Source organism: Schistocerca serialis, chromosome 2, assembly GCF_023864345.2.
Source record: "Schistocerca serialis cubense isolate TAMUIC-IGC-003099 chromosome 2, iqSchSeri2.2, whole genome shotgun sequence".
Classification (NCBI taxonomy): Eukaryota; Metazoa; Arthropoda; class Insecta; order Orthoptera; family Acrididae; genus Schistocerca; species Schistocerca serialis.
In genome coordinates, this window is record NC_064639.1 from 385,878,241 (window position 1) to 385,903,540 (window position 25,300).

The 25,300-nt window shown below is 45.5% G+C and overlaps 1 protein-coding gene across 2 annotated transcripts in view; it reads right to left on the reverse strand.

Annotated features, from left to right (window-relative positions):
- The window catches only part of LOC126457207 (hemocyte protein-glutamine gamma-glutamyltransferase-like), a 181,863-nt gene that overhangs the window by 143,601 nt on the left and 12,962 nt on the right, over positions 1–25,300 (reverse strand). For both annotated transcript variants that reach the window (XM_050093307.1, XM_050093309.1), the window contains one exon: positions 9,809–10,012. In XM_050093307.1, coding sequence (XP_049949264.1) covers positions 9,809–9,986 — 178 coding nt within the window. In that variant the 5' untranslated portion in view covers positions 9,987–10,012. The remainder of the gene's footprint in view (positions 1–9,808; positions 10,013–25,300) is intronic.

Here is a 25,300-nt window from a genome sequence, read left to right on the forward strand (position 1 = left end):
ATTAAAGTCTGCACCTGTAAAGATGATTTACGGACACCTTGTTCGTCGAAATCAAATTTCAGTGCCTCGATTCTCTCACAACGCTTAAAACAATATTTATCTCCTACAACTTAGCTTCTATAATGTATCAATCAACTGAATAATTCTCAAATACAACCTATCTCACTCTCTTTTCCTCTGCCGGGCACTTAATTGTGAACTGCAGACTAGTCATGACAATGTTGGAATTGGCACTCTTGGATGTTTTTAAGTAAACCGTAAGCCGTAAGCAAATGAAAAAAATATACGTTACTTGTTACACACACTCTTCAAAGTCACCAACACAATACACTTAACCACGTTACTCGTTGGATACGCTTCCACATGAGGGTTTGCTCCAAGCAATCAGTCAAACAGGAAGTAAGTAAGTCAGCTGTGTTCCTAGAATAATTTCTCTTACTGGTTTACATCTTAAGAAAAAGGATAAGAGAAAAGTTAATGCATGACAGTCGGTCTTGGGTGTACGATCCTGTTGTTAACGTGTGTAGTCCGGTAGCTCCTCCAGCACGTAGCCTTGAAAGAATGAGAAATCGAGTTTTGTGGTAATGGACTTAACATTCTTCTTGCCTCGGTAGTAAGACAAATTGCTTCCTGCGCTTACTGCAACCCCCAAACCCTAGCAGGAAGGAATTAAGTATTTTATCTGTTTATTTTACTGACTTCAAAATTATTATTCTGCATTTACCTTGAAGAATAAAATGGAATGTTTCAGTCTTCGATCCCTTAATAAGTTTTCAATCTTAACAGTCCTAATGTCATATCGCAACTTTTCTAGTTGTACTACCACAAGTCCAGTCAGAAATTTTACTTTGACACTAGTATTAGTTCACAGTTACGAAGAAGAGGAGTCAGCCAAATACTTCAGCATCGATCGTACTCTGTTGGTATCGCCACTTACGCACTTTTTTTTTCTTCCACAACCATCTACACTCCTGGAAATGGAAAAAAGAACACATTGACACCGGTGTGTCAGACCCACCATACTTGCTCCGGACACTGCGAGAGGGCTGTACAAGCAATGATCACACGCACGGCACAGCGGACACACCAGGAACCGCGGTGTTGGCCGTCGAATGGCGCTAGCTGCGCAGCATTTGTGCACCGCCGCCGTCAGTGTCAGCCAGTTTGCCGTGGCATACGGAGCTCCATCGCAGTCTTTAACACTGGTAGCATGCCGCGACAGCGTGGACGTGAACCGTATGTGCAGTTGACGGACTTTGAGCGAGGGCGTATAGTGGGCATGCGGGAGGCCGGGTGGACGTACCGCCGAATTGCTCAACACGTGGGGCGTGAGGCCTCCACAGTACATCGATGTTGTCGCCAGTGGTCGGCGGAAGGTGCACGTGCCCGTCGACCTGGGACCGGACCGCAGCGAACCACGGATGCACGCCAAGACCGTAGGATCCTACGCAGTGCCGTAGGGGACCGCACCGCCACTTCCCAGCAAATTAGGGACACTGTTGCTCCTGGGGTATCGGCGAGGACCATTCGCAACCGTCTCCATGAAGCTGGGCTGCGGTCCCGCACACCGTTAGGCCGTCTTCCGCTCACGCCCCAACATCGTGCAGCCCGCCTCCAGTGGTGTCGCGACAGGCGTGAATGGAGGGACGAATGGAGACGTGTCGTCTTCAGCGATGAGAGTCGCTTCTGCCTTGGTGCCAATGATGGTCGTATGCGTGTTTGGCGCCGTGCAGGTGAGCGCCACAATCAGGACTGCATACGACCGAGGCACACAGGGCCAACACCCGGCATAATGGTGTGGGGAGCGATCTCCTACACTGGCCGTACACCACTGGTGATCGTCAAGGGGACACTGAATAGTGCACGGTACATCCAAACCGTCATTGGACCCATCGTTCTACCATTCCTAGACCGGCAAGGGAACTTGCTGTTCCAACAGGACAATGCACGTCTGCATGTATCCCGTGCCACCCAACGTGCTCTAGAAGGTGTAAGTCAACTACCCTGGCCAGCAAGATCTCCGGATCTGTCCCCCATTGAGCATGTTTGGGACTGGATGAAGCGTCGTCTCACGCGGTCTGCACGTCCAGCACGAACGCTGGTCCAACTGAGGCGCCAGGTGGAAATGGCATGGCAAGCCGTTCCACAGGACTACATCCAGCATCTCTACGATCGTCTCCATGGGAGAATAGCAGCCTGCATTGCTGCGAAAGGTGGATATACACTGTACTAGTGCCGACATTGTGCATGCTCTGTTGCCTGTGTCTATGTGCCTGTGGTTCTGTCAGTGTGATCATGTGATGTATCTGACCCCAGGAATGTGTCAATAAAGTTTCCCCTTCCTGGGACAATGAATTCACGGTGTTCTTATTTCAATTTCCAGGAGTGTATTATCTACTGCAATCCCAACTGATAAAATTGCTGGTGTACCTTTAAGCACTGAACAACAGTTACTTCCATTTCGAATAGAACTGTACTAGTAATTCTAGTGTCATTGCTGTAAGCACTAATACTTCTAGTCTATGCATAATTAAATTACAGTAACTCTTTACTTATGCCGTGGTAGATACATGAATTATTGACACTCGCTACACTACAATGTGCTGATTCTCATAATTACCATTATTTGTGCAACAGAGCATACAATTTTATTACCGTTCCAACATGACAATAGCTTTGTGAATGTGTCACCCCCTGAATCGTCCATACCGTTAGGTTTAGCGCTAAATACTACTGCAGCTAATTCATATGTCAAAGGATAAGAGCGAATTTGCTACAATTCGGTCAAATTGAGACCTTGTTCCCTCTTTTTCCAAAGTCCCTTCGTTTGTTAATAGACCAAGTGACCGTACAGGAACGCAATTTCTCTCTCATCGCCTCGTCTCATGTGCGGGCATTCCATCTTCCTGCTGAGTTTCGTGCTGTGCTCGAAGATAAATCGTAACCGTCCTTCTTCATGGATTCAGAGTCCGCACGAGTTTAAAGATTTAAAGCAAAAAATTTCTAATTCTATCATGCATATTGTAGTTACTATCATGATCATGTTAACAGATAGAAGTTGAATAGCATCTAAAGGCAGGTAATTAATTAAATCAAACGTGCACCTAAATACCTGAAATATAATTAAAAACTAACAATGTGATTAGGTTACCAACTGCAAGCAATTGAGATGCATGTAGTGCATAAGAACCATATGTATTGTCGTATTGACTATGTCCATTTGGATTGAATATAAATTAATATTTCTTGTGGTTTCCACATTTACTAGTACTCAGTATTTACGAGAGAACAACATTTAAGATTATTCCAATAAAACGTAATGCCTTTTAAAATGAATTGGGGACTGATTAACTTTCCCGCGTCGCTAGAGCTTCCAGTGACACTTTGCGTAGATACTTTACATTACGTCCTGCTCCAAGACATTCTTTCTAAGTTCATTAATGAAGGAAACAAATTCGTTAAATAAAATCGCGATCATAATGATTTATTTTTTGTGATGACTTAGATGAAGCACGTTTCTTGTTACACCAGGTCGACTTTCATGTCCTGATACACCGTCCTCCCGGCGAATGGTGCTCGAAAAATGCACCATGCCTTGGAAGCAGGCCGGTGGGAGCAGTACTACGCCAGTTCATATTTCCTCCCATGGGATCTGTAGTAGTAATGGAAGTCACCATGACACCGGGGACTATGTAAGCGCTATTGCGGCCCATTTACATCCTTTCATACTTGATGCTTCCCCCGTAGGCTATGTCTTCTTCCATCAAGATAAATATCCCTGTTACAAGACCAGAATCGTGCTACAGTGGTTTGAGGAGCATCATCGTCAACTCACGTTGATTTCTTGATCACTAAATTCAGTTGTTCTTAATGGTGACTCTCCTTAAATGTTGATATATGTAAGATAATGCCAATAACAAAGGAAAAGTATCAGTGGCATGCGATTACAATATTAGTGATGAATATTTTGAGTACGACTCGTAATATAGTTATTTAGAGGTAATATCAAGAAGTGATACGAAATTGGATGTCTATGTAAAATCAGTATTGGGGCAGGCGAATGGATTCTGGGGAAGTTCGGAGCACTCGTTGACGAAATCACAAGACACTGATGCGGTAGCTGCTCTGGGAACTTAAACGTGAAAGGCGACGTAGTTGTCGCACAACTCTGACGCGAAAATTTAAAGAACCTATAGACTAAGAAGAGTGTGTGACCATCATGCTGGCACCATCATATATTCCATGCAGGCGTCATGAGGTTAAGATAAGATTGGATTGAATTGTTTGGGGGAGGAGACCAGACAGCATGGTCATCGGTCTCATCCGATTAGGGAAGGACGGAGAAGGAAGTCGGCCGTGCCATTTCAAAGGAACCATCCCGGCATCTGCCTGGAGCGATTTAGGGAAATCATGGAAAACCTAAATCAGGATGGCCGGACGCGGGATTGAACCGCCGTCCTCCCGAATACGAGTCCATTGTGCTAGCCACTGCGCCACCTCGTTCGATTTAAGATAAGAGAGATTAGGATGGATACAGAGGCGCACAGAGTCATTTTCCTCTCGCTCAATACGCGATTGGAATGGAAAAGAAATACGATAATACTGGGCGAAGTAGGTTCTGCCGTGCACTGAACAGTGACCTGCGGTGTACACACGTAGATAAAGATGTGGATTGTCTCTTACTTGCTTGTCCGCTCTTCTCCCGATTCGTCATTGGTACTTTATTCTTCGTCTTCCACGTTTTTCTACCCCTTCACCTAAAAAAGCATCGGTATCTCGTGTGTATTTCATTTCGAAGCAATAGCATTAAATCGTGGCGGCTCGTATCGACATTGGTTGTCCACTATTACCTGTGGCTTTCACCCAATAAAGGGTTCGGCTACGTCTGCGTGAAAGGGCGCCACGTGTCCGTCTGTAAGGCTTTTATAAGGCTCACCGAGCAGGCTGAAACTCATTCTATTATGGCGTTCGGACTGGAGCGGACGTGCAAGGGAGCGCCTGCGGAGGGCCACGCGCCATGGCTGTGCAGACTCGCAAGAGGAAGCGAACGTGCTGGCGGGACTCGGTTCTGTGAAAACATGTGGTACTCCGGCAGCACCGGCTAGTGTCAGGCAGAAGTTGGATGAACTGAGCAAATTACTGCTGTGAATACATCTCATATGTCTGCTACTTTACTAAGAGATTTAGAATCGGTGAGCGGGTTTCTGAACGTTTGCTTCCGATGTTTCTGCTTGCTCCAAACTGTGCCTGTTCACACTCATTCTGGTCCATTTTTTTTGGGCTGCCAAGCGGCTTATGTCTACATCACGGCCAGCGACAGTCACGACGGTGCTTATCTACTGGCAACGCATCAGTTTGGCGTAGCCAGTGGCATGATTCTTTGACGTAACCTGTGAGAGGCAAGCACAGAGAAAACGTATTTCTAGAGCCGAAATGGAAACCATTGTCTTGTTTGCTGTTTCTCGGTGTATTAATGAGTTTAGAGAGAAATATTTTGTGACAATGGCAGTGAGGAGCTATAAAGTGGACTGAGTTAAGTGATTTAGTTCTGCATGGAGAAGTCGTCCGTTGATGCAAGTCTCATGATTTAATTGCACAGACAAGAAAATGTTCCAGATGTGTTGGTGAAAAGACTCTTAAAGAGTCAAAGGTTTGTGTGGGCCGGAATCGTCTGAAGCGTAGCAAACGCCGCCACTTTGAGTAAGTGGTCAATATTTTTTGATTCAGTCATGGGAGAAGGTCTCTGGATCAGTTTTTATTAATAACAGAATCACACGATCAGTATATTAATAAACATTGATGCACGTATCTTCTCCCAAGATTTGACTAAAAAGCATTGATCCACCTAACTTCTCCGATGGTTTAATCAAAAAACATTGATCCATTTACTTACAGGGCTATTACAAATGATTGAAGCGATTTCATAAGTTCACTGTAGCTCCATTCATTGACATATGGTCACGACACACTACAGATACGTAGAAAAACTCATAAAGTTTTGTTCGGCTGAAGCCGCACTTCAGGTTTCTGCCGCCAAAGCACTCGAGAGCGCAGTGAGACAAAATGGCTACAGGAGCCGAGAAAGCGTATGTCGTGCTTGAAATGCACTCACATCAGTCAGTCATAACAGTGCAACGACACTTCAGGACGAAGATCAACAAAGATCCACCAACTGCTAACTCCATTCGGCGTTGGTATGCGCAGTTTAAAGCTTCTGGATGCCTCTGTAAGGGGAAATCAACGGGTCGGCCTGCAGTGAGCGAAGAAACGGCTGAATGCGTGCGGGCAAGTTTCACTCGTAGCCCGCGGAAGTCGACGAATAAAGCAAGCAGGGAGCTAAACGTACCACAGCCGACGGTTTGGAAAATCTTACGGAAAAGGCTAAAGCAGAAGCCTTACCGTTTACAATTGCTACAAGCCCTGACATCCGATAACAAAGTCAAACGCTTTGAATTTTCGGCGCAGTTGCAACAGCTCATGGAAGAGGATGCGTTCAGTGCGAAACTTGTTTTCAGTGATGAAGCAACATTTTTTCTTAATGGTGAAGTGAACAGACACAATGTGCGAATCTGGGCGGTAGAGAATCCTCACGCATTCGTGCAGCAAATTCGCAATTCACCAAAAGTTAACGTGTTTTGTGCAATCTCACGGTTTAAAATTTACGGCCCCTTTTTCTTCTGCGAAAAAAAACGTTACAGGACACGTGTATCTGGACATGCTGGAAAATTGGCTCATGCCACAACTGGAGACCGACAGCGCCGACTTCATCTTTCAGCAGGATGGTGCTCCACCGCACTTCCATCATGATGTTCGGCATTTCTTAAACAGGAGATTGGAAAACCGATGGATCGGTCGTGGTGGAGGTCATGATCAGCAATTCATGTCATGGCCTCCACGCTCTCCCGACTTAACCCCATGCGATTTTTTTCTGTGGGGTTATGTGAAAGATTCAGTGTTTAAACCTCCTCTACCAAGAAACGTGCCAGAACTGCGAACTCGCATCAACGATGCTTTCGAACTCATTGATGGGGACATGCTGCGCCGAGTGTGGGAGGAACTTGATTATCGGCTTGATGTCTGCCGAATCACTAAAGGGGCACATATCGAACATTTGTGAATGCCTAAAAAAACTTTTTGAGTTTTTGTATGTGTGTGCAAAGTATTGTGAAAATATCTCAAATAATAAGGGTGAAGAACTGCTGTAAACGAGGATTATAAATTTAACAGCTCCTTGTGTGAGTCGCAGGTGTTTACACTGTGGTAGCATCTGCAAACCGAGGACAGTGTCGAAACCATGATCTATTTGAGAAAGCAATGAAATATTTCTCCGCTCTGTGTTGCTACACAGTCGATCTGCGCAAGAATACTACAGGGTTATTACAAATGATTGAAGCGATTTCACAGCTCTACAGTAACTTTATTATTATGTATTACTTCGAATCAAGCAGTCTTCCTGCTGCTCTCTCAATGGATGTTTACCACAAACAGGTGACACACCGTCTTTTGTTCCCATGATACCTGATGGGTAGCACCGACAACTTTCCTGAACGAAACGGTTAAGTACGCCACTGGCCCTGTTCTTGACTTTTACCCTGTTAAGCTCTGTTTCTAGTTATAAGCTCAGACTAATTGACAGCTGTTCTGTGTTTTGGTGCTTGACAAAACTGACTAACCTTATCTTGTGTTTTCCTTAAAGTTCAAATTGTTATTTCATTAATTTTGCTGGGTGTTTTCCAGTTTATGAAATTGATATACTTTACCTTGTGTTTTTCTAATATCAAAACAGTAATGTCATTATTTTTACTGGGTGTTTCCCATGGCTTCATCATCTTGTAGATGGTATTAGTTAAGGGGTTTTTATAAAAGTTTATTAATGTTTTATTACTTTTTAGGTATTTCTGGGGCTTAAGAGTTCAAATGGCTGTTCGCCCTGTATAATTTGTGTAAAACTGTCATGCCAAGGTTTTAATAAATTCTTTTTTTTTATATTACAGTACGGCCATTTACTGCGGGAACTTAGCCGAGAGTCGGGCAGAGTACCCGTTCAGTACTGGTGAATGTGGTCAGCTCCTGGTTTACGGATTATACATTCTGTTGTGAACGTGTTTGGTGTCTGACACCATGTGTTTTTATTGTTAGCGTTTCGACAACAATTAGTCCTTCTTATCAGATTAAATAAAATTTTGATTCCTTTTAGGGAATGACCTTTCTTTTGCCTGGCAACTTCCGCTCATCGCTGCCTGCGAGGGTCACTCCAAAAGAAATGCCAACTATTTTTGTAAAAATACAGTTTTCATGCTGCATGTGTGAAAGTTTTACAGTGTGTAGATGCATCCTTCCCGCTTGTTTTCAAACTTAGTTCAACCTGTTCCCGTGAGTGGTGCCGTCACAGCATGTCTTCAAGATGGCTGCTACACTTGAGGTTCGTCAGAAGCAACGTGCTGTCATAGAATTCCTGTGCTGTGAAAACGAGACAGTGGGAAACATCCACAAGAGGTTGAAAAAGGTGTATGGAGATTCTGCTGTCGATTGCAGCACAGTTAGTCGGTGGGCAAGCAGGTTACGTGATGAAAGCGGGCACGGCAATATTGAGGATTGTCCTCGCAGCGGCAGCCCTCGTAGGCCTACTGCACACACTCCAGACAATGTGCAGAGAGTTAACGAATTGGTGACTGCTGACAGACGTATCACAGTGCACGGATTGTCACGCTACGTTGGGATAGGGGAAGGAAGTGTTTGCAGAATACTGAAAGTGTTGGCGTTAAAAAGGTTTGTGCCAGGTGGGTTCCCAGGACGTTGACAGTGGCTCACAAAGAAACAAGAAAAACGGTATGCAGCGAACTTTTGGAACAGTACGAGAATCGTGGAGATGAATTTCTTGGAAGAATTGTGATAGGTGATGAAACATGGCTCTATCATTTTTCATCCGAGACGAAGAGGCAATCAATGGTGTGGCATCATGCAAATTCACCCAAGAAAACAAAATTCAAAGCCACGCCTTCTGCTGGAAAAGTTATGGCTACGGTGTTTTTCGATTTCGAAGGACTGTTGCTTGTGGACAGCATGTCAAGTGGAACCACCATAAATTCTGATGCATATGTGACGACACTGAAGAAATTTCAAGCTCGACTGAGTCGTGTTCGACCACATCGGCAAAATCAGAATGTTTTGCTGTTGCAAGACAATGCACGGCCACATGTCAGTCAAAAAACCATGGAAGTGATCACAAAACTCGGATGGATAACACTGAAACACCCGCCTTACAGTCCTGACCTCGCTCCATGTGACTATCATCTCTTTGGGAAACTGAAAGACTCTCTTCATGGAACAAGGATTGAAGATGATGACTCCCTTGAGCACGCTGCCAAACAGTGGCTCCAACAGGTTGGTCCAGAATTTTACCGTGCGGGTATACAGGCGCTGGTTCCAAGATGGCGTAAGCAGTTGAGAGGGATGGAAATTATGTGGAGAAATGAAAATATTGTTCCTAAAGGATGTATCTACACACTGTAAAACTTTCAAACATGTAGAATAAATGATGGATTAAAAAAAATAGTGTGCATTTCTTTTGGAGTGACCCTCGTACTTTTCAAGCCGAGTCGTTTAGTAAACGATCCAGCATTTTGTATCTCCATTCTGGCCTTCCTTCAGCACACAATCAATGCCACGCTTGTCTCTAGACCCTGCTTGTTACTATAAATGCGGACCTGTGTGTCCAAGCCACGCCGGTCACAGTCTGGCGCGGAGCTCGTGCGGCTCGCCAGCTGTAATGAAAGGCAGGTTACTGATTGCTGCTGCGGGCACTCACCGTCGGCGACGGCGGCGTCGGCCTCTGTGGCGGCGGCGGCCTCCTGGCGGCGTCGCTGCTCGTACTCGGCGGAGAACCTGGTGACCAGGCCGCGCTCGAAGGCGCGCTCGCTGTCATCCAGCAGCGCCGCGGCCGGCGCCCGCCCGCCCACGCCTCCAGATATCGACACCGACGGCATCCTCACGACGGCCTCGCACCTCTGCTCTGCAATCACACCGCCTCATCGCTACACAACAACTTCGATACAACATCGTCTGTGATACTTTAAATTATCCTATCCACTTACGAGATGAGGTACAAACAGAAGTCGGGTATGTATTAACCAAAAAATTTGCTACTATTTACTACAGTAGCAATTACGATGTAATGACTTTGATGGTTTCGGTCGTTAGTGGCCATCATCACGTTTGCACAAAAATGAAACAATAATGACAAAGTTCGTAGCGTTTTGTTTTCCATTTTGGTATTCCGATTGCTATGGGTTTATTTATGGTTCAAATGACTTAACATCTGAGGTCACCAGTCACCTAGAACTTAGAACTACTTAAACCTAACTAACCCAAGGACATCATACACATCCATGCCCCAGACAGGATTCGAACCTGCGACCATAGCAGCAGCGCGGTTCCAGAGTGAAGCACCTAGAACCACTCGGCCACAGCGGCCGGCGCTTATTTATCGATAGTAATTTCTTATTTGTAGGTCACGGTTGCTGTTTGAATTTACATATTGTTATTTTGTCATTTGGAGATAGTGAATGGAGCTGTGGACGCTGGAAAATTAATTGCCAAGTGGAAGAATCGCAACGTTTCAGACACATTCTTATGTTTGAGTTCAGAAGAGGGCTGACAACAGCGAAGGCAGCCAGAAACATGTGCGCCGTGTAGGAGGATAATGCCTTTGGACAGGACACAGCAAGAAAATTATTTTCTCGTTTTAAGAAGGATCGTTTTGATGTTAGTGACTCTCCGTGTTCAGGAAGACCTTCGGGGTTTTATGAAGATCGTTTAGACACATTAGTCCATAATGATCTACGTCATAGTGCTCGAGAACTGGTAATTGCCATAATCTTTGATCATTCCACCATCGTGGGACATTTGTATGCAGTGGGGAACGTTCATAAATCGAGTGTATGGGTACCGCATGCTCTAAGCCAAAATCACAACAATAAGCGGGCCGTCACTCGTGCAGCTCTCCTTGTTCATTATGAACTGGCTTATTAACAACACCGACCAGTCCTACCCAGTATCGCTGCTGGTGGCGACAAATGGTGTCTTTCTACTAACGTAAGGAAAAGAATGGAATACAAAGACCCGCGGCACCCACAAAAGGTAGTGTCATGCATCTGGTGGAAGAGCGACGGTATGTGTACTAAAAATTGCTTCCCTGAAGTGTAACCATAACTGCTAACGTTTATTGTCAACAACTGAGATGTCTTGCAGACGCAATCCAAGTACAACGACCAGGAAGACTGACTGAAATGATGGTATTCCACAATAACGCCCGCCTGCATTCTAGTAGACTCGCAAAAAACGCTATACGGGAGTTGGTTTGGGAAGTCATTCCTCACCCAGCTTATTCGCCTGATCTTGGGCCCTCAGATTATCAGATTTTCCGTTCTCTGTCGAACAACCTTCAAGAAACTTCCTTTCTAGATGAAAATGCGTTCCCAACAGGGCTCAACAATCTCTTCCCCTGAAAAGCGGGTGATCGCGGAAAGCTGTGGCAGACTGTTGTAAATACTGAAGGAGAATATACTATCGATGATTAAAGTCTCTGTTACGTGTATTGTTGTGTTTATTAAACTTACGTAAAAACTCTACGAACTTATGCACCAACTCAGTAAAAAGCGTGTCCGTAAGGTACCCATACTCTCAGCTCAAAACATTTGTGACATGACTGTCACACGTCCCTATTTGATCCTTTTTAATTTTCTGACACTTTTTTTGGTTATTTTCTTGAAGGAACTGGGCACGTTTCCATGGGAGGAAAGGGTAGCGTATTTTATTGCTGGAAAGGTGCGCTACTGGGATGGTCTCAAATTTATACTTGTGGCCAACTTGCGGTCAGTCAGTCACAGTAACAGAGGTCAGCATGCCCGGGGAGCCGAGTAGTTTTCGCAGAACTGGAGCAGCAGACCGTTCTGTGCTTTCGTTGGCGAGAGGCTGCATCTGCCTTCGCTAAAGGCAAGCACTGACAAACCACCAAAGCTGGCCCCGGAGAATAACTGAGGATGACATTTTTCCCTTTCTCTAAGGACAGACCGCTAAGACCGCCCGGCCAGTGCAACAAAGTCGATCGCATTTGCTCCCAAAGTTTGATGTATCGAATCGAAAGAGTCGCCATCACCACCATGCTTGGCACAAAGAGAATGACCAGCCGATGGGACACTGCTACATGCCACTACCTATTGTGAGTTGAAGTGCATTTTGCATGCCTAGAGTGGTAAGTATCTGCTTTGTTCCCCTATTCTTACGTGAAATAAGCTATGGTCTTGTTCGTCAAATTGGCAAGAGCAATGAGTCACCACGCCCACGTGAAGTTGCTTTGAAAGTTAGGCTGTTGTGTGTTTTGAACTAAGATTCAAGGACACGACAGATGACTTTGGGGACATGTAGCTGTTACAGTTCCGGTAGTGCGATCCATATTCGGAGCAGCTCGCAACTTACTTCTTTCTGCTCGTAACTTGTGTTACCTAACTGGCTAAATTTTTTTATTTCTATTTAGTTCGTTAACTTTGACTTTGCGGGCTGCTCACATCTGGAAATCTTGTTGCGTTTTCTCCACTCAGTCTTCTATATAATTTGGCAACGCACGTACTGTTACCGTCAATTTCATTAGCTGCAATTGAATTTTAACATAACTTTGCTCTCTGTCAATTTTTATGCGAATTCTGTCATTCAGTGGAGCAAAAAAATTTATCATACTTAGTCCTGACTTTGATTTCTAAATCCCTTAATCATCCTACAACTTTCGCATAGTTAGGCGGCCCACAAATATATATATATATATATATATATATATATATATATCATTAGTTTGTCTGTCGCCTATATATATGGCTTGTAGAGTCCTGTCCTTGATTTTTATTCTGTTTTTAATCTGTCTTTGTATTGCATGGGTGGTAAGTTGATGATGCTATCATTACCGTTGATGCATACAGGCCTGAAGATGGTGCACTGAAGCACCGAAACTGGGAGCCATACAGTAAATGACATCATAAATACGGCTGTAGGTATTTAATTTTCATACATAAATTTCAGCTGCGTCTTTCACCCCCTCCCACAAAGATGATTCGAGTATGTAGACAATGTTGTGCACATAGGGTGACCTGCGTCGAAGCTCTGCGCAGCCACAGCCGATTTATTGAGTCGCAAGAGACGGAAAAAGACAAAAGTAATGAGAAGCAGCAGAAATGAGAATAGCGAGAGGCCTAACATGAAAACCGGTGATCACGAAGTAGGCGAAGTTAAGGAATTCTGCTACCTTGGTTGCAAAACACTTTGTAGCTCATAAAGGACGAAGCAAGGACATAAAAAGCAGACTAGAACGGGCAAAGACGGCATTCCTAGCCAAGATAATTTTACTGGTATCAAACAAAGACCTTGATTTGAGGAAGAAATTTCTGAGATTGTGCGTTTGGAGGCGAGCATTGTATTGTAGTGAATCGGGGATGTGGAAAAGCGGGACTAGAAGTAAATAGAAGCTTTAGAGATGTACAACAGCAGAAACGAAAACATCGAAAATACTGACAAGACAGGTGATAGGACGTGTGTTAAGACATCAGGGATCCATGGCGCTAGAGGTACATGCAGAGGATAAAAACTGTAGGCAACGGCCGGAATTTGAATACAGCTAACAGGTAATAGAGGATGTTCGGTAAAATTGCTCCTCTTAGGTGAAGAGGTTAGCCCAGGAGAGGAATTCGTTGCGGACAGCATCAAACCAGTCAGAAGACAGATGATGCAAAAATAGAGAAGAGCCAGATTTACTTACGTTATTCCCTGCATCTTTCTGTAGGCTCTACGAGTCGTCTTCCCAGTACACAAAGGCTTGTAAACCTCAGCCTTGCAGAGCATCAAGTCATCTTTAACAGAATGCAAGAGTCGTGCTGGTAGAGGATGAAAAAACACTTTCACTTTGAGCTTCGTTGAGATCCGAACTACACTCCTGGAAATGGAAAAAAGAACACATTGACACCGGTGTGTCAGACCCACCATACTTGCTCCGGACACTGCGAGAGGGCTGTACAAGCAATGATCACACGCACGGCACAGCGGACACACCAGGAACCGCGGTGTTGGCCGTCGAATGGCGCTAGCTGCGCAGTATTTGTGCACCGCCGCCGTCAGTGTCAGCCAGTATGCCGTGGCATACGGAGCTCCATCGCAGTCTTTAACACTGGTAGCATGCCGCGACAGCGTGGACGTGAACCGTATGTGCAGTTGACGGACTTTGAGCGAGGGCGTATAGTGGGCATGCGGGAGGCCGGGTGGACGTACCGTCGAATTGCTCAACACGTGGGGCGTGAGGTCTCCACAGTACATCGATGTTGCCGCCAGTGGTCGGCGGAAGGTGCACGTGCCCGTCGACCTGGGACTGGACCGCAGCGACGCACGGATGCACGCCAAGACCGTAGGATCCTACGCAGTGCCGTAGGGGACCGCACCGCCACTTCCCAGCAAATTAGGGACACTGTTGCTCCTGGGGTATCGGCGAGGACCATTCGCAACCGTCTCCATGAAGCTGGCCTACGGTCCCGCACACCGTTAGGCCGTCTTCCGCTCACGCCCCAACATCGTGCAGCCCGCCTCCAGTGGTGTCGCGACAGGCGTGAATGGAGGGACGAATGGAGACGTGTCGTCTTCAGCGATGAGAGTCGCTTCTGCCTTGGTGCCAATGATGGTCGTATGCGTGTTTGGCGCCGTGCAGGTGAGCGCCACAATCAGGACTGCATACGACCGAGGCACAAAGGGCCAACACCCGGCATCATGGTGTGGGGAGCGATCTCCTACACTGGCCTTACACCACTGGTGATCGTCGAGGGGACACTGAATAGTGCACGGTACATCCAAACCGTCATCGAACCCATCGTTCTACCATTCCTAGACCGGCAAGGGAACTTGCTGTTCCAACAGGACAATGCACGTCCGCATGTATCCCGTGCCACCCAACGTGCTCTAGAAGGTGTAAGTCAACTACCCTGGCCAGCAAGATCTCCGGATCTGTCCCCCATTGAGCATGTCTGGGACTGGATGAAGCGTCGTCTCACGCGGTCTGCACGTCCACCACGAACGCTGGTCCAACTGAGGCGCCAGGTGGAAATGGCATGGCAAGCCGTTCCACAGGACTACATCCAGCATCTCTACGATCGTCTCCATGGGAGAATAGCAGCCTGCATTGCTGCGAAAGGTGGATATACACTGTACTAGTGCCGACATTGTGCATGCTCTGTTGCCTGTGTCTATGTGCCTGTGGTTCTGTCAGTGTGATCATGTGATGTATCTGACCCCAGGAATGTGTCAATGAAGTTTCCCCTTTCTGGGACAATGAATTCACGGTGTTCTTATTTCAATTTCCAGGAGTGTATTTTTGACGACGGGCTTCCCACGTACGGCAGGAAGCCACGGATTTAAGTCTAAGTGATCTTCCTGATCCCTTATGTGCGCCTTAGGATGTAGCAAGTGTTATAGCTTCAGGCTTTTGGCTCACTCTCCAGATAGACGAAAGGCTTACGACCGAAATATTACAAGAAACGAAGTGTATGCCGCTGCACTCAATGAAATTAATGGATCAATTATTACGCCGCGAAGTCACGAAAATACACGTGTAGCTCATAGCCATCTTTCAGACATTGAGCGTGAGACGCATGGGAGCACAGCATATCGCACAACAAATTGGCTGTGGGTCAATGACTGCAAAAGTAGCGGTTACAGGATGGGCTCACGACAACAGTGGTAGACGGGTTCTTCCAGAAGGAATGCACAACGAGAATACTGTAGAAATATTTGATAGATTCCGACGGATATGTGGATTACGACAGCTGAAATCCGGGCAGAGGTTAGAGGCAGTGTTTCACTACGAATCGTCGGTTACACCTTACTGGAAGTCAGGCTGACATCTCGAGTTGTCCCGCGCCGTCACAGCTGACATCACACCACAGACCAGAGAGACTTACACTGAAGTGATAAAAGTCATGGGATGGTGGTGGCATCATGTAGAAAAGGTATAAAAGGACAGTGGACTGTCGAAGCTGTCATTTGTACTCAGGTGATTTATGTGAAAACGTTTCCGGCGTGATTATGACCGCACAAAGGGAATTAACAGACTTTGAACGCGGAATGGTAGTTGGAGCTAGACGCATGGGACATTCCATTTCGGAAATCGTTAGGTAATTCAATATTCCGAGATCCACAGTGTCAAGAGTGTGCCAAGAATATCAGATTTCAGGTATTGTCTCTCATTACAGACAACGAAGTGGCCAAAGGCCTTCACTTAACGACCGAGAGCAGCGGCCTTTGCATAGAGCTGTCAGTACTAACAGACAAGCATGAAATAACCCCAAAAATCAATATGGAGCCTAGACGACTGGAAAACCGTGGCATGGTCAGATGAGTTCCAATTTCAGTTGGTAAGAGCTGATGATAGGGTTCGAGTGTTGTGCAGACCCCACGAACCCATGGACTCAAGTTGTCGACAAAGCACTGTGCAAGATGGTGGTGGCTCCATAATGGTGTGGGCTGTGTTTACATGGCTCACTGATTGGAAGTGGTTACGTTGGGCTACTCAGAGACCATTAACACCCATACATGGAATGGACTTGATATTCCCAAGCAACGATGGAATTTTTATGGATGACAATTCACCATGTCAATGGGTCACTATTGCTCGTGATTGATCTGAAGAACATTCTGGAGGGTTGGAGCGAATGATTTGGCCACCCATCGACCATTTATGGGACATAATCGACAGGTCAATTCGTGCACAAAATCCTGAACCGGCAACACTTTCACAATTATGGACGGCTATAGAGACAGAGGGGCTCAAAATTTCTGCAGGAGACTTCCAAAGACTTGTAGATTCCATGCCACGTCGAGTTGCTGCACTACGCCGGACTAAAGGAGATCTGACACGATATTAGAAGATATCCCATGACTTTTGTCACCGCATTGTATACGACGTACAGTTAAAATCGACTGGGAAAATGAGTGGCACTCTATGGTGTCAGTAATGAGTATCCTTTCTGTTTGTGTCGGTCAGATCGACGCTAGCGTGTTCGTAGACGACCTGTTAGTAAATCATATTATGTTTGATTCAGGCAAGACAAGAAATTCTTCAAAATAACACTCGGAGGCTGTTTTTTTCCGTGACTCAAAGAATGAAAGAATTTATTAATGCCCATAAGAGTCACGCTTCATATTGATGTTGAAGACGGACGCCAGTTCCAGATGGAAGTTTAATCATTTAATACCCGTTAGCGTTAAAAACCACAACAAAGTTTGATAAACATTGTACTGGAGCTCCATAGTGTAACACTTCCCGTTGCTGAATATTTACCTTTCTCTGTGCGTCGAAAAGTGGTCTATGTAGTATAAATGACGATGTATTAAGTCAATCAGCGTGTGAGCATTATGACATTGGAACGGACGGGTGCAACTTGCCGCACCCCGCCCAGCTGTGACAGAGCGTCGGAAAGGCACCCGCCGTTACGAAATGCAGGCGGGCGCGGGCGCGCCGGAGCGTGCTAGCGGTCTGGGCGAGGCAGCGCCTATCACAGCACCACGTGCCTGGGGGACGGACGGCCGATGGAGCGGCTGCAGGCGCAGCGGTGACGTCACCGCGACTTGCGCAAGCGGCGAGGAGCGAGGCGCAGCGCGCTTCCGCCTCACGCCTCGCGCCACACGTATGCAGCACGCCACGCACTGCGCCTCCGGCATCGCAGCCAGCACAGTTGCTAATAGGGACGCCAATACTCAAATTAGCTGGTGCCCTCTCGCTTGCTGATGCACCTGTAGTAGTTTATGCACTATGACGACCTCATCGTGAGTTCCGACACTACGAGCACTTCCTAAATTACAGTGGATGATCCCAGATGCGACGCATCACGCAAGGACAGCACTAATCGCTCAACGGATTCGTGCGTAATCCGAACAATTGCTGGGTTGCAGCTATTACTTTTTAAATAATAGAACCAAGCACATTGTCTTGGACGCCGAATGTCGTCAGAGAAAAGAGTGTTGTCAGGAACGCTCCAAGAAATGTGATAGGACTGCTCATATTCTTTATAAGCATAAACGATCTTTTCATGTGACGGATAGGGTAAGCAGCAGCCTGAGGCTGTTGATGATGCTGTGGAGTATGGGAAGGTGTCGTCTTGAGTAACTGTAGAAGGTTAAAAGGTGACTCAGACAAAATTTCTAGTTGATGTGATGAATAGCAGCTAGCTCTAAATGGAGAAAAATGTAAGTTAATGGAGATGAGTAGGAAAAACAAACGCATAACGTTATAGCATAGCATTAGTAGTATGCTGCTTCACATAGTCACCTGGATTAAATATCAGACCGTAACGCTGCAAAGCGCTATGAAATGGAATGAGTTTGTTAGGATTGCAGTAGGGAAGGCGAAAGGTCGATTTCGGTTTATTGGGAGAATTTTAGGAAAGTGAGGTGAATCTCTAAAGGAGACTTCATGTAGGACACTCGTGCGACCCATTGCTGACTACTGTTCCAGCGTTTGGAATCCGAACCACGCCGGATTAAATGAAGACATAGAAGCAACTCAGAGGCGGGCTGCTAGATTTGTTACAGGTGGTTTCGAACAACACGCAAGTATCATGGAGATGCTTCAGGAACTCAAACGGAAATCACTGGGTGGAAGGACATGTTCTTTTCGAGCAGCACTATTGAGAAAATTTAGAGAACCGACATTTGAGGCTGACTGCAGAACGATTCTACTGCCGCAAACATATGTTTCGCGTAAGGACCATGAAGACAAGATTAGAGAGGTTAGGTCTCGTACGGACGCGCATAGACAGTCGTTTCTCCGTCTGGAACCGCGCGACCGCTACGGTCGCAATTTCGAATCGTGCCTCGGGCATGGATGTGTGTGATTTCCTTAGGTTAGTTATGTTTAAGTAGTTCTAAGTTCTAGGGGACTGATGACCTCAGAAGTTAAATCCCATAGTGCTCAGAGCCATTTGAACCAGCCGTTTCTCCCCAGAACAGGAGAAGAAATGACTAGTAGTGGTACAGTGTACCCTCCGCCACGCACCATACGTGGCTTGCAGAGTGAGTATGTAGACGTAGATGAACATGTAGATGACGGATAAGCTGAGCAACGCTCTGCTACATTTTGCTGATGACGCTGTACTGTGTGGTAAAGTTTCATCTTTGAATGGCTGTAGGGGGATACAGGATGACTTACGCAGATGGACTCGCATTCGGCAGGACGACGGTTCAATCCCGCGTCCGTCCATCCTGATTTAGGTTTTACGTGATTTCCCTAAATCGCTCCAGGCAAATGCCGGGATGGTTCCTTTGAAAGGGCACGGCCGACTTCCTTCCCTGTCTTTCCCTTATCCAATGAGACCGATGACCTAGCTGTTTGGTCTGTTCCTCCAAACAACCAACCAACCAACTTACGCATAATTTCCGTTTTGTGCGACGAATGACAGATATAAATGTAGAAATATGCAATGAAGATGAGTGGGAAAAACAATCCTGTAATGTTCGAACACTACATCAGTTGTGTACTGCGTGACATACATCGATTACGTATCTAGGCTTAACGTTGCAAAGCGATGAGAAATGTAACGACACCTTAAGGTACGTATCAAGGAAGCCGAATGGTCGATTTTAGTTATGTGGGGCAATTCCAGGAAATTGTAGCTCATCTATAAAGGAGACAGCATCTAGTGCGACACATTCTTGAGTATTGCTCAAGCGATTGGGTCCCCAACAGGTCCGATTAAAGTGGAAGACATCGAAGCAAATTCAGGGTGTGCTGCTAGATTTGTTACTGGTAGTTTCGATCAACACGTATTACGTAGATGCTTCGTGAATTTAAATGAGAATCCCTAGACAGAAGGCGATGTTCTTTTTAGGAAGCACTATTGAGAACATTTAGGGAACCGGCATTTACGGATAGTTGCAAAATAATTGCACTATCGGTGACATAATTCGCGGAAGAACCACAGAGACAAGGTAAAGGAAACTGAGATCGTATAGAGGCACACAGACAATCGTCTCTCCCTCGCTCCATTTGCGAGTGTAACAGAACAGGGAACGACAGGCACTGGTATAAGGTACTCTCCGCCATTCACCGTACGGTGGTTTGCGGAGTGCATACGTATATTTAGATGCAGATGTAGGCAACGAAACTTTAAAGTACGAAAAGCTAAAGCTTCCCCCAGGCCATAAATTACACATTTTGAACGTTAATATCCAAAAGAGAAGCAACAATTCGTTAAAAAAACAACTCGTTAACAGTAAGCAAGTTCCGTCCAAAATATACATCGGCGACAATTTTCCAAATACACGACAATTAGGGCTACATGAGGCAGCTTCCACATTAGACGAAAGACTGATCTTTTTTTCGGAATCCGTTGTAGTAGTAAGTTCATTTTCGCTTTCTATAAGGGCTAGATTTTTGAACTTCTGAGATTGAGGTTCTTGTAAGTTCATTTTCGCTTTCTATAATGGTTAGATTTTTGAACTTCAGAGATTGAGGTTCTTCCTTCAACAGTTTACTGCTCCGAGATACGCTGCTCGTGCCTGTTTCTCCATTGTGCCAAAACTGGGCAGTCCTCTGTTTCCAATTCCTGGCTGAGAGCTTAATGAGCCACTTGTAGCCACATTAAAGGCAAACAACTAATCCTGTTGGCTGCTGTAAGGTTTTTAGTATGAGTCCCCTTTGGCAACTTGTTTTCCATGTAGATGATTATTTTATCAAATCTGTTCAGATATTTTTACAAGCCTGCAAGCAACATTAACTACACTGCGCAACAAAATTAAAGCATCACTTTTTCGAAAACATGTAATTGTCTCCCATTGCGGCGTGTAAGATTGAAATTAGTCTCGAAGGTGCCCACATCCTTGCCCTCTAACGGTACTAAAGCATGGCGCCCTGTGTCTTCACTCTCGGGGTCTCGGCAACGATATTGATGCATATGTGAATGAAACGGCAAGACCACCTATCTGGCACGGCAACACCCACACTCCCACCCACCCAAATTTGTTGAGCACTTTAAAAAAGTACCTCTACAGAGACAGCTCATGACGGGAGTCTTAGACGTCTGCAGGCAGGCTACACCGGTACTCTTGTGCTTGCTAGTAAGCATCCGGTATCTGAGAGGTGTCAATGTTGCCTGTCTGCAAGCGCCTGGGACTCTTGCCACAGGCTCTCTCTGCACAGGTACATTTTAAACAGCACAACAGTGGGGAAGAGTGGGGGGGGGGGGGTATCGCGGGTGATTCCAAACTGGGGGAGTCTTACAAGAACACTTTGCCTTTTTATTCAAGTATCTGTCAATGTTGCACCCCTCCACGATCACGCCTCAGGAGTGGGCGAAACAAAGTACGAGCTCCCTTTGTTGCTTCTGATCGGGTTCGAATTTCGTCGAATGGTTTTCAACGCTCGATAGTGGTTCCATCCTGTATACCAGAGCGAAAGGGGTGCGATCATGTTTAATGGAGTTGGTGGCAAACGATATGCTCACAGAAGGGTTGAATCGTCCGAGGGGTTGTCAGCTGTGTCACAGGTCGTCAATAACTTCGTCCTGTTGCTCATCGCACTGCGAACTGTCGTCTTTGAACGCGGAATGTGTGGGAATCAACGTCCGAATGGAAAGATCGGTTTCATTTTCATGTCCATACTGGGCGGCGATGTGTCTGAAACGTTTTACTCGGCCACAGCTAAGGAAACCACGTGATTTCACTGCTGTGATTAGAGGTTTGACCTCCATCGCAGAGGCGTCAAAAGAAAGGATGAAATGTGAACAGGAGTGGGTGTGACATCCTTCCCTTCATATGACACGTCTACAATGACTTTGGTCGGGATTGTGGCGAACTTTGGTGCCAATGTGCCATGATTAACCCACCTTACACCTCATATGATCTTCTGAGGTCTGGCCTTTTTTTCTCATGTGTCGGCACCTTGGTGTTCAAAGTATCGCTAAGTTCAAGTGTGCCGTCGCAGGGTGACACAATTTTGCACCATTACAGAGGAAAGCTGTAGACACCTTTGAGCCAAATTTCAAACAACATCGCAGTGGGAAACAATTACGGGGTTTGTAAAAAGTGATTCTTTACTTGTATTGTGCAGTTGGCAGCTGATATAAAACGGGAAGTTAGAAAGCTGTAGGAACTGAAAAATAAATTAAGTCAGTATCCGTATCTGAGTTGTAACCGTGTCTGTTTGCCACGCAGAGGGCCCGGTTCCGATTACTGGTATTGCGATGGGAGGACTGGAACGAAGTCCACACAACTTCGTGAGGCGAACTGACGTGTTTCTAGAAGGAGAAGAAGCAGCCAGGAGAGCGAACAGTGGGGTGACCCCATACTCTGCCACACAGCATCCGAATGGCATCATATTACAGGGGACGACGGCCGGTTGCATCCTATAGTGCTCTGGGCCTGATTGTTGGGTTCCATAAGTTTGTTGTTAGTAATCCTACTGTAACCTTTCCCGATGTATACGGAGACTGAAGCGACGAATGAAAATTTGTACCAAGGCCAGGATTCAAACTTAGGAGACCTGCTCACTAGACAGATGTGCTAACCACTACATCATCCTGGGAATTTCGACTGAGGTGTGCTCCCGATCCATTAATTTAAAGGAAAAGAGACAACTAACAATAGGATATTAACAAAGAAGTTGTTATATGACTGATTCACTCTTCCTTAGATCCACTGAAACAATAATTTGTCTCGTCCTTGGAGATGCCGTGGCGTCGTGCAAAGGCTCACGCGCGCATGGCGACCGGATTCCACGGACTACAAGCAATGTGCGGCGTGCGAGTAGTGTTTGCGACATAGTCCACTAGTGATGAACAAGGAAACGTTAATCACTGCATCAATGGCAATCACTGATGCTCTACAGCAATCTCCACTGCAGAACGCTCTAACCACACCATCTCTAATTAATCCTTTGCAAATTCGACAGGATGATAAAACAGATTAATGATTCAAAAGTATCAAGCTCAAGAGTCTACCAAAATATTTGCAGTTCCTCCAGGAACAAACGTAGTTTGTTTTAATTAAATCCAGTCGTCCATTAATCGAGCACCACCTCCAGGTAACATAGCTACAATATCTAACTGCGAGGTTTCTGCCTATCAGTTACATGAGTACTCGATAAGCCGTAACTTTTGTCCACAAAACTCGTAAAGACGGACTAGAGCTTCGCTCCTGCTGGCCATATGGCACGTCATCGTTCTTGAAAGCTTTCCGTACTGGGAAAATAACATTGGCTGTCACGAGCTTCAGACTTCAGGTATCAGTAACACTATTAAACAGCATCTCCACCGCTGTGGCTCAAGACGGCTGCCGACCGACGCCATGATTTCGATAGCTGTAAGTGACTCCCAAAATTTTTAATCATTGAAGCCCTTCTCCTATTCAAGTCTGTCGTATAGAATGATTGACTTTTGTCTCAAATACATTCTCGTGGTCATCCCCCTCTTTTACCAACACCATTTCTCTTGATAGTGTGGCCTCGTCGCATGACTCCTCGCGACATTATTTTCCACTTTGTGTTATTATTAGGATACGTGAAGGAAGGTCTATAGGAATATTAACACTCATCTGCAGACTGAAGTGACGAATAAAAGTTTCTGCTAATGCCGGGATTCGAACGTGGGTCTCCTGGTCACTAGACAGATGCGCTAACCACTACGTCACCCTGGAACGGACTACCCTAGCATGCCTCCCTCCTCACTCAAAATTCTCTGGGTAGCGAAGTGGTTAGCGCAACTGTTTAGTGAACAGGAGACCCGAGTCTGAACCCTGGCCTTGGTACAAATGTTCATTCGTCGCTTCAGTGTGCATGCGTATCTTACAGATGTCTGAGACTTGAAAATGTCTCTGAAACCATATGGTTTCATTTTACATTAACATTCTACGAGGACTGTGTAGCTCTGCAGTACTACGCTAATGCGGATTAGAAGAAACCGAATCATTAGGTTCCGTTTGCCATCAAAAGCGGTTCTTCTTCGCTGCCGGTCAGTATCATGTCCCAGGGCAATATCTGCCGGGTCAGACTAAAATCAATTTCAATCGGGTCTTCAATCAACCGCTTCATCGTCTTTTAGCCTTTAATATTTGAAGGCATCATAAAATAGTTGCTGATCAGTAAGTTCTAATACAATGCAAAAAATGAAAATGGCTTAACAATGGTGTCTATTACAAACAAAAGTACTATGACTTCCAATACACTTCTATGTAGTTGTCTATATAATTCAGCCACTTTTAAGAGCAAGAAACCTATGTTTGCATATTTTCGCCGCATAAACTTGCCGCAAAAAGGTGTTCGTGAAATCTCAGTTGGTGACAATGTGTTGTTCTTGTCCAAATTCCAGCCGCCAGCTGTAGTGCCAGCCTTTCCAGGACTTCTGGAGAAACTGTCTTTCCAGGTGATCTAATACACATGTGCAATCGTATGACAGTAGAGCGGTCAATACACTAAAGCGTTTAATGTCCAATGTTTCGTATCCGTGTCTGATTGAATGAGTAGTGGGATGTTCTCCTTTTATTCTTCCTGCAATCGCACTCTTTATAGGATTGTTTCATGGTGCCTGAAACCACAGTGTTTCCTTAACTTGTCTTTTGTAGCGCATATCGTAAGTTGATTAAATGTTACAAGAAATCCATATCCTTAAATCACCCAGATATGCTGATAAAACAAACTTTTATTCATTGTCGGTTTCGATCAACCGATCATGATTAGCTAACATTAAAATACACTAATGGCCAATAACATTGCAACACCATGAAGGGGGCATGCAAAAAACGGCAAATTGGTATGAAGGGTAGTAAATGTTTGGATATGCAAATGATCGGCGTTTCAGAGCAATTGCACAAAATATTAGGTTGGGGCAGAAATTCGTGGCGTTTTTCCTTCGCATGTTGGTATTCCGGTTGCTATGGGTTTATTTACCGAATCTCCTTTTTTATTTGTAGTTCCTTGTTACTGTTTCAGTTTACGTATTGTCATTTTGTCATTTGGAGATAGTGAGTGGAGCAGTGTACGCTGGAAAATGGAGTGCGAAGTGGAGAATTCGGAACATTTCCGACAAACTCTTCTTCATTAGTTCAGTAGAGGAGTGACACCAACGGAGGTAGCCAGAAAAATCTGCGCCGTGTACGGGGATAGTGCCATTGGACACAGTACGGTAAGAAAATGGTTTTCTCGTTTGAAGGAGGATGGTTTTGACTTAAGTGACTCTCCACGTTCAGGAAAACCTACAGGGTTCGATGAAGATCGTTTAAACGCATT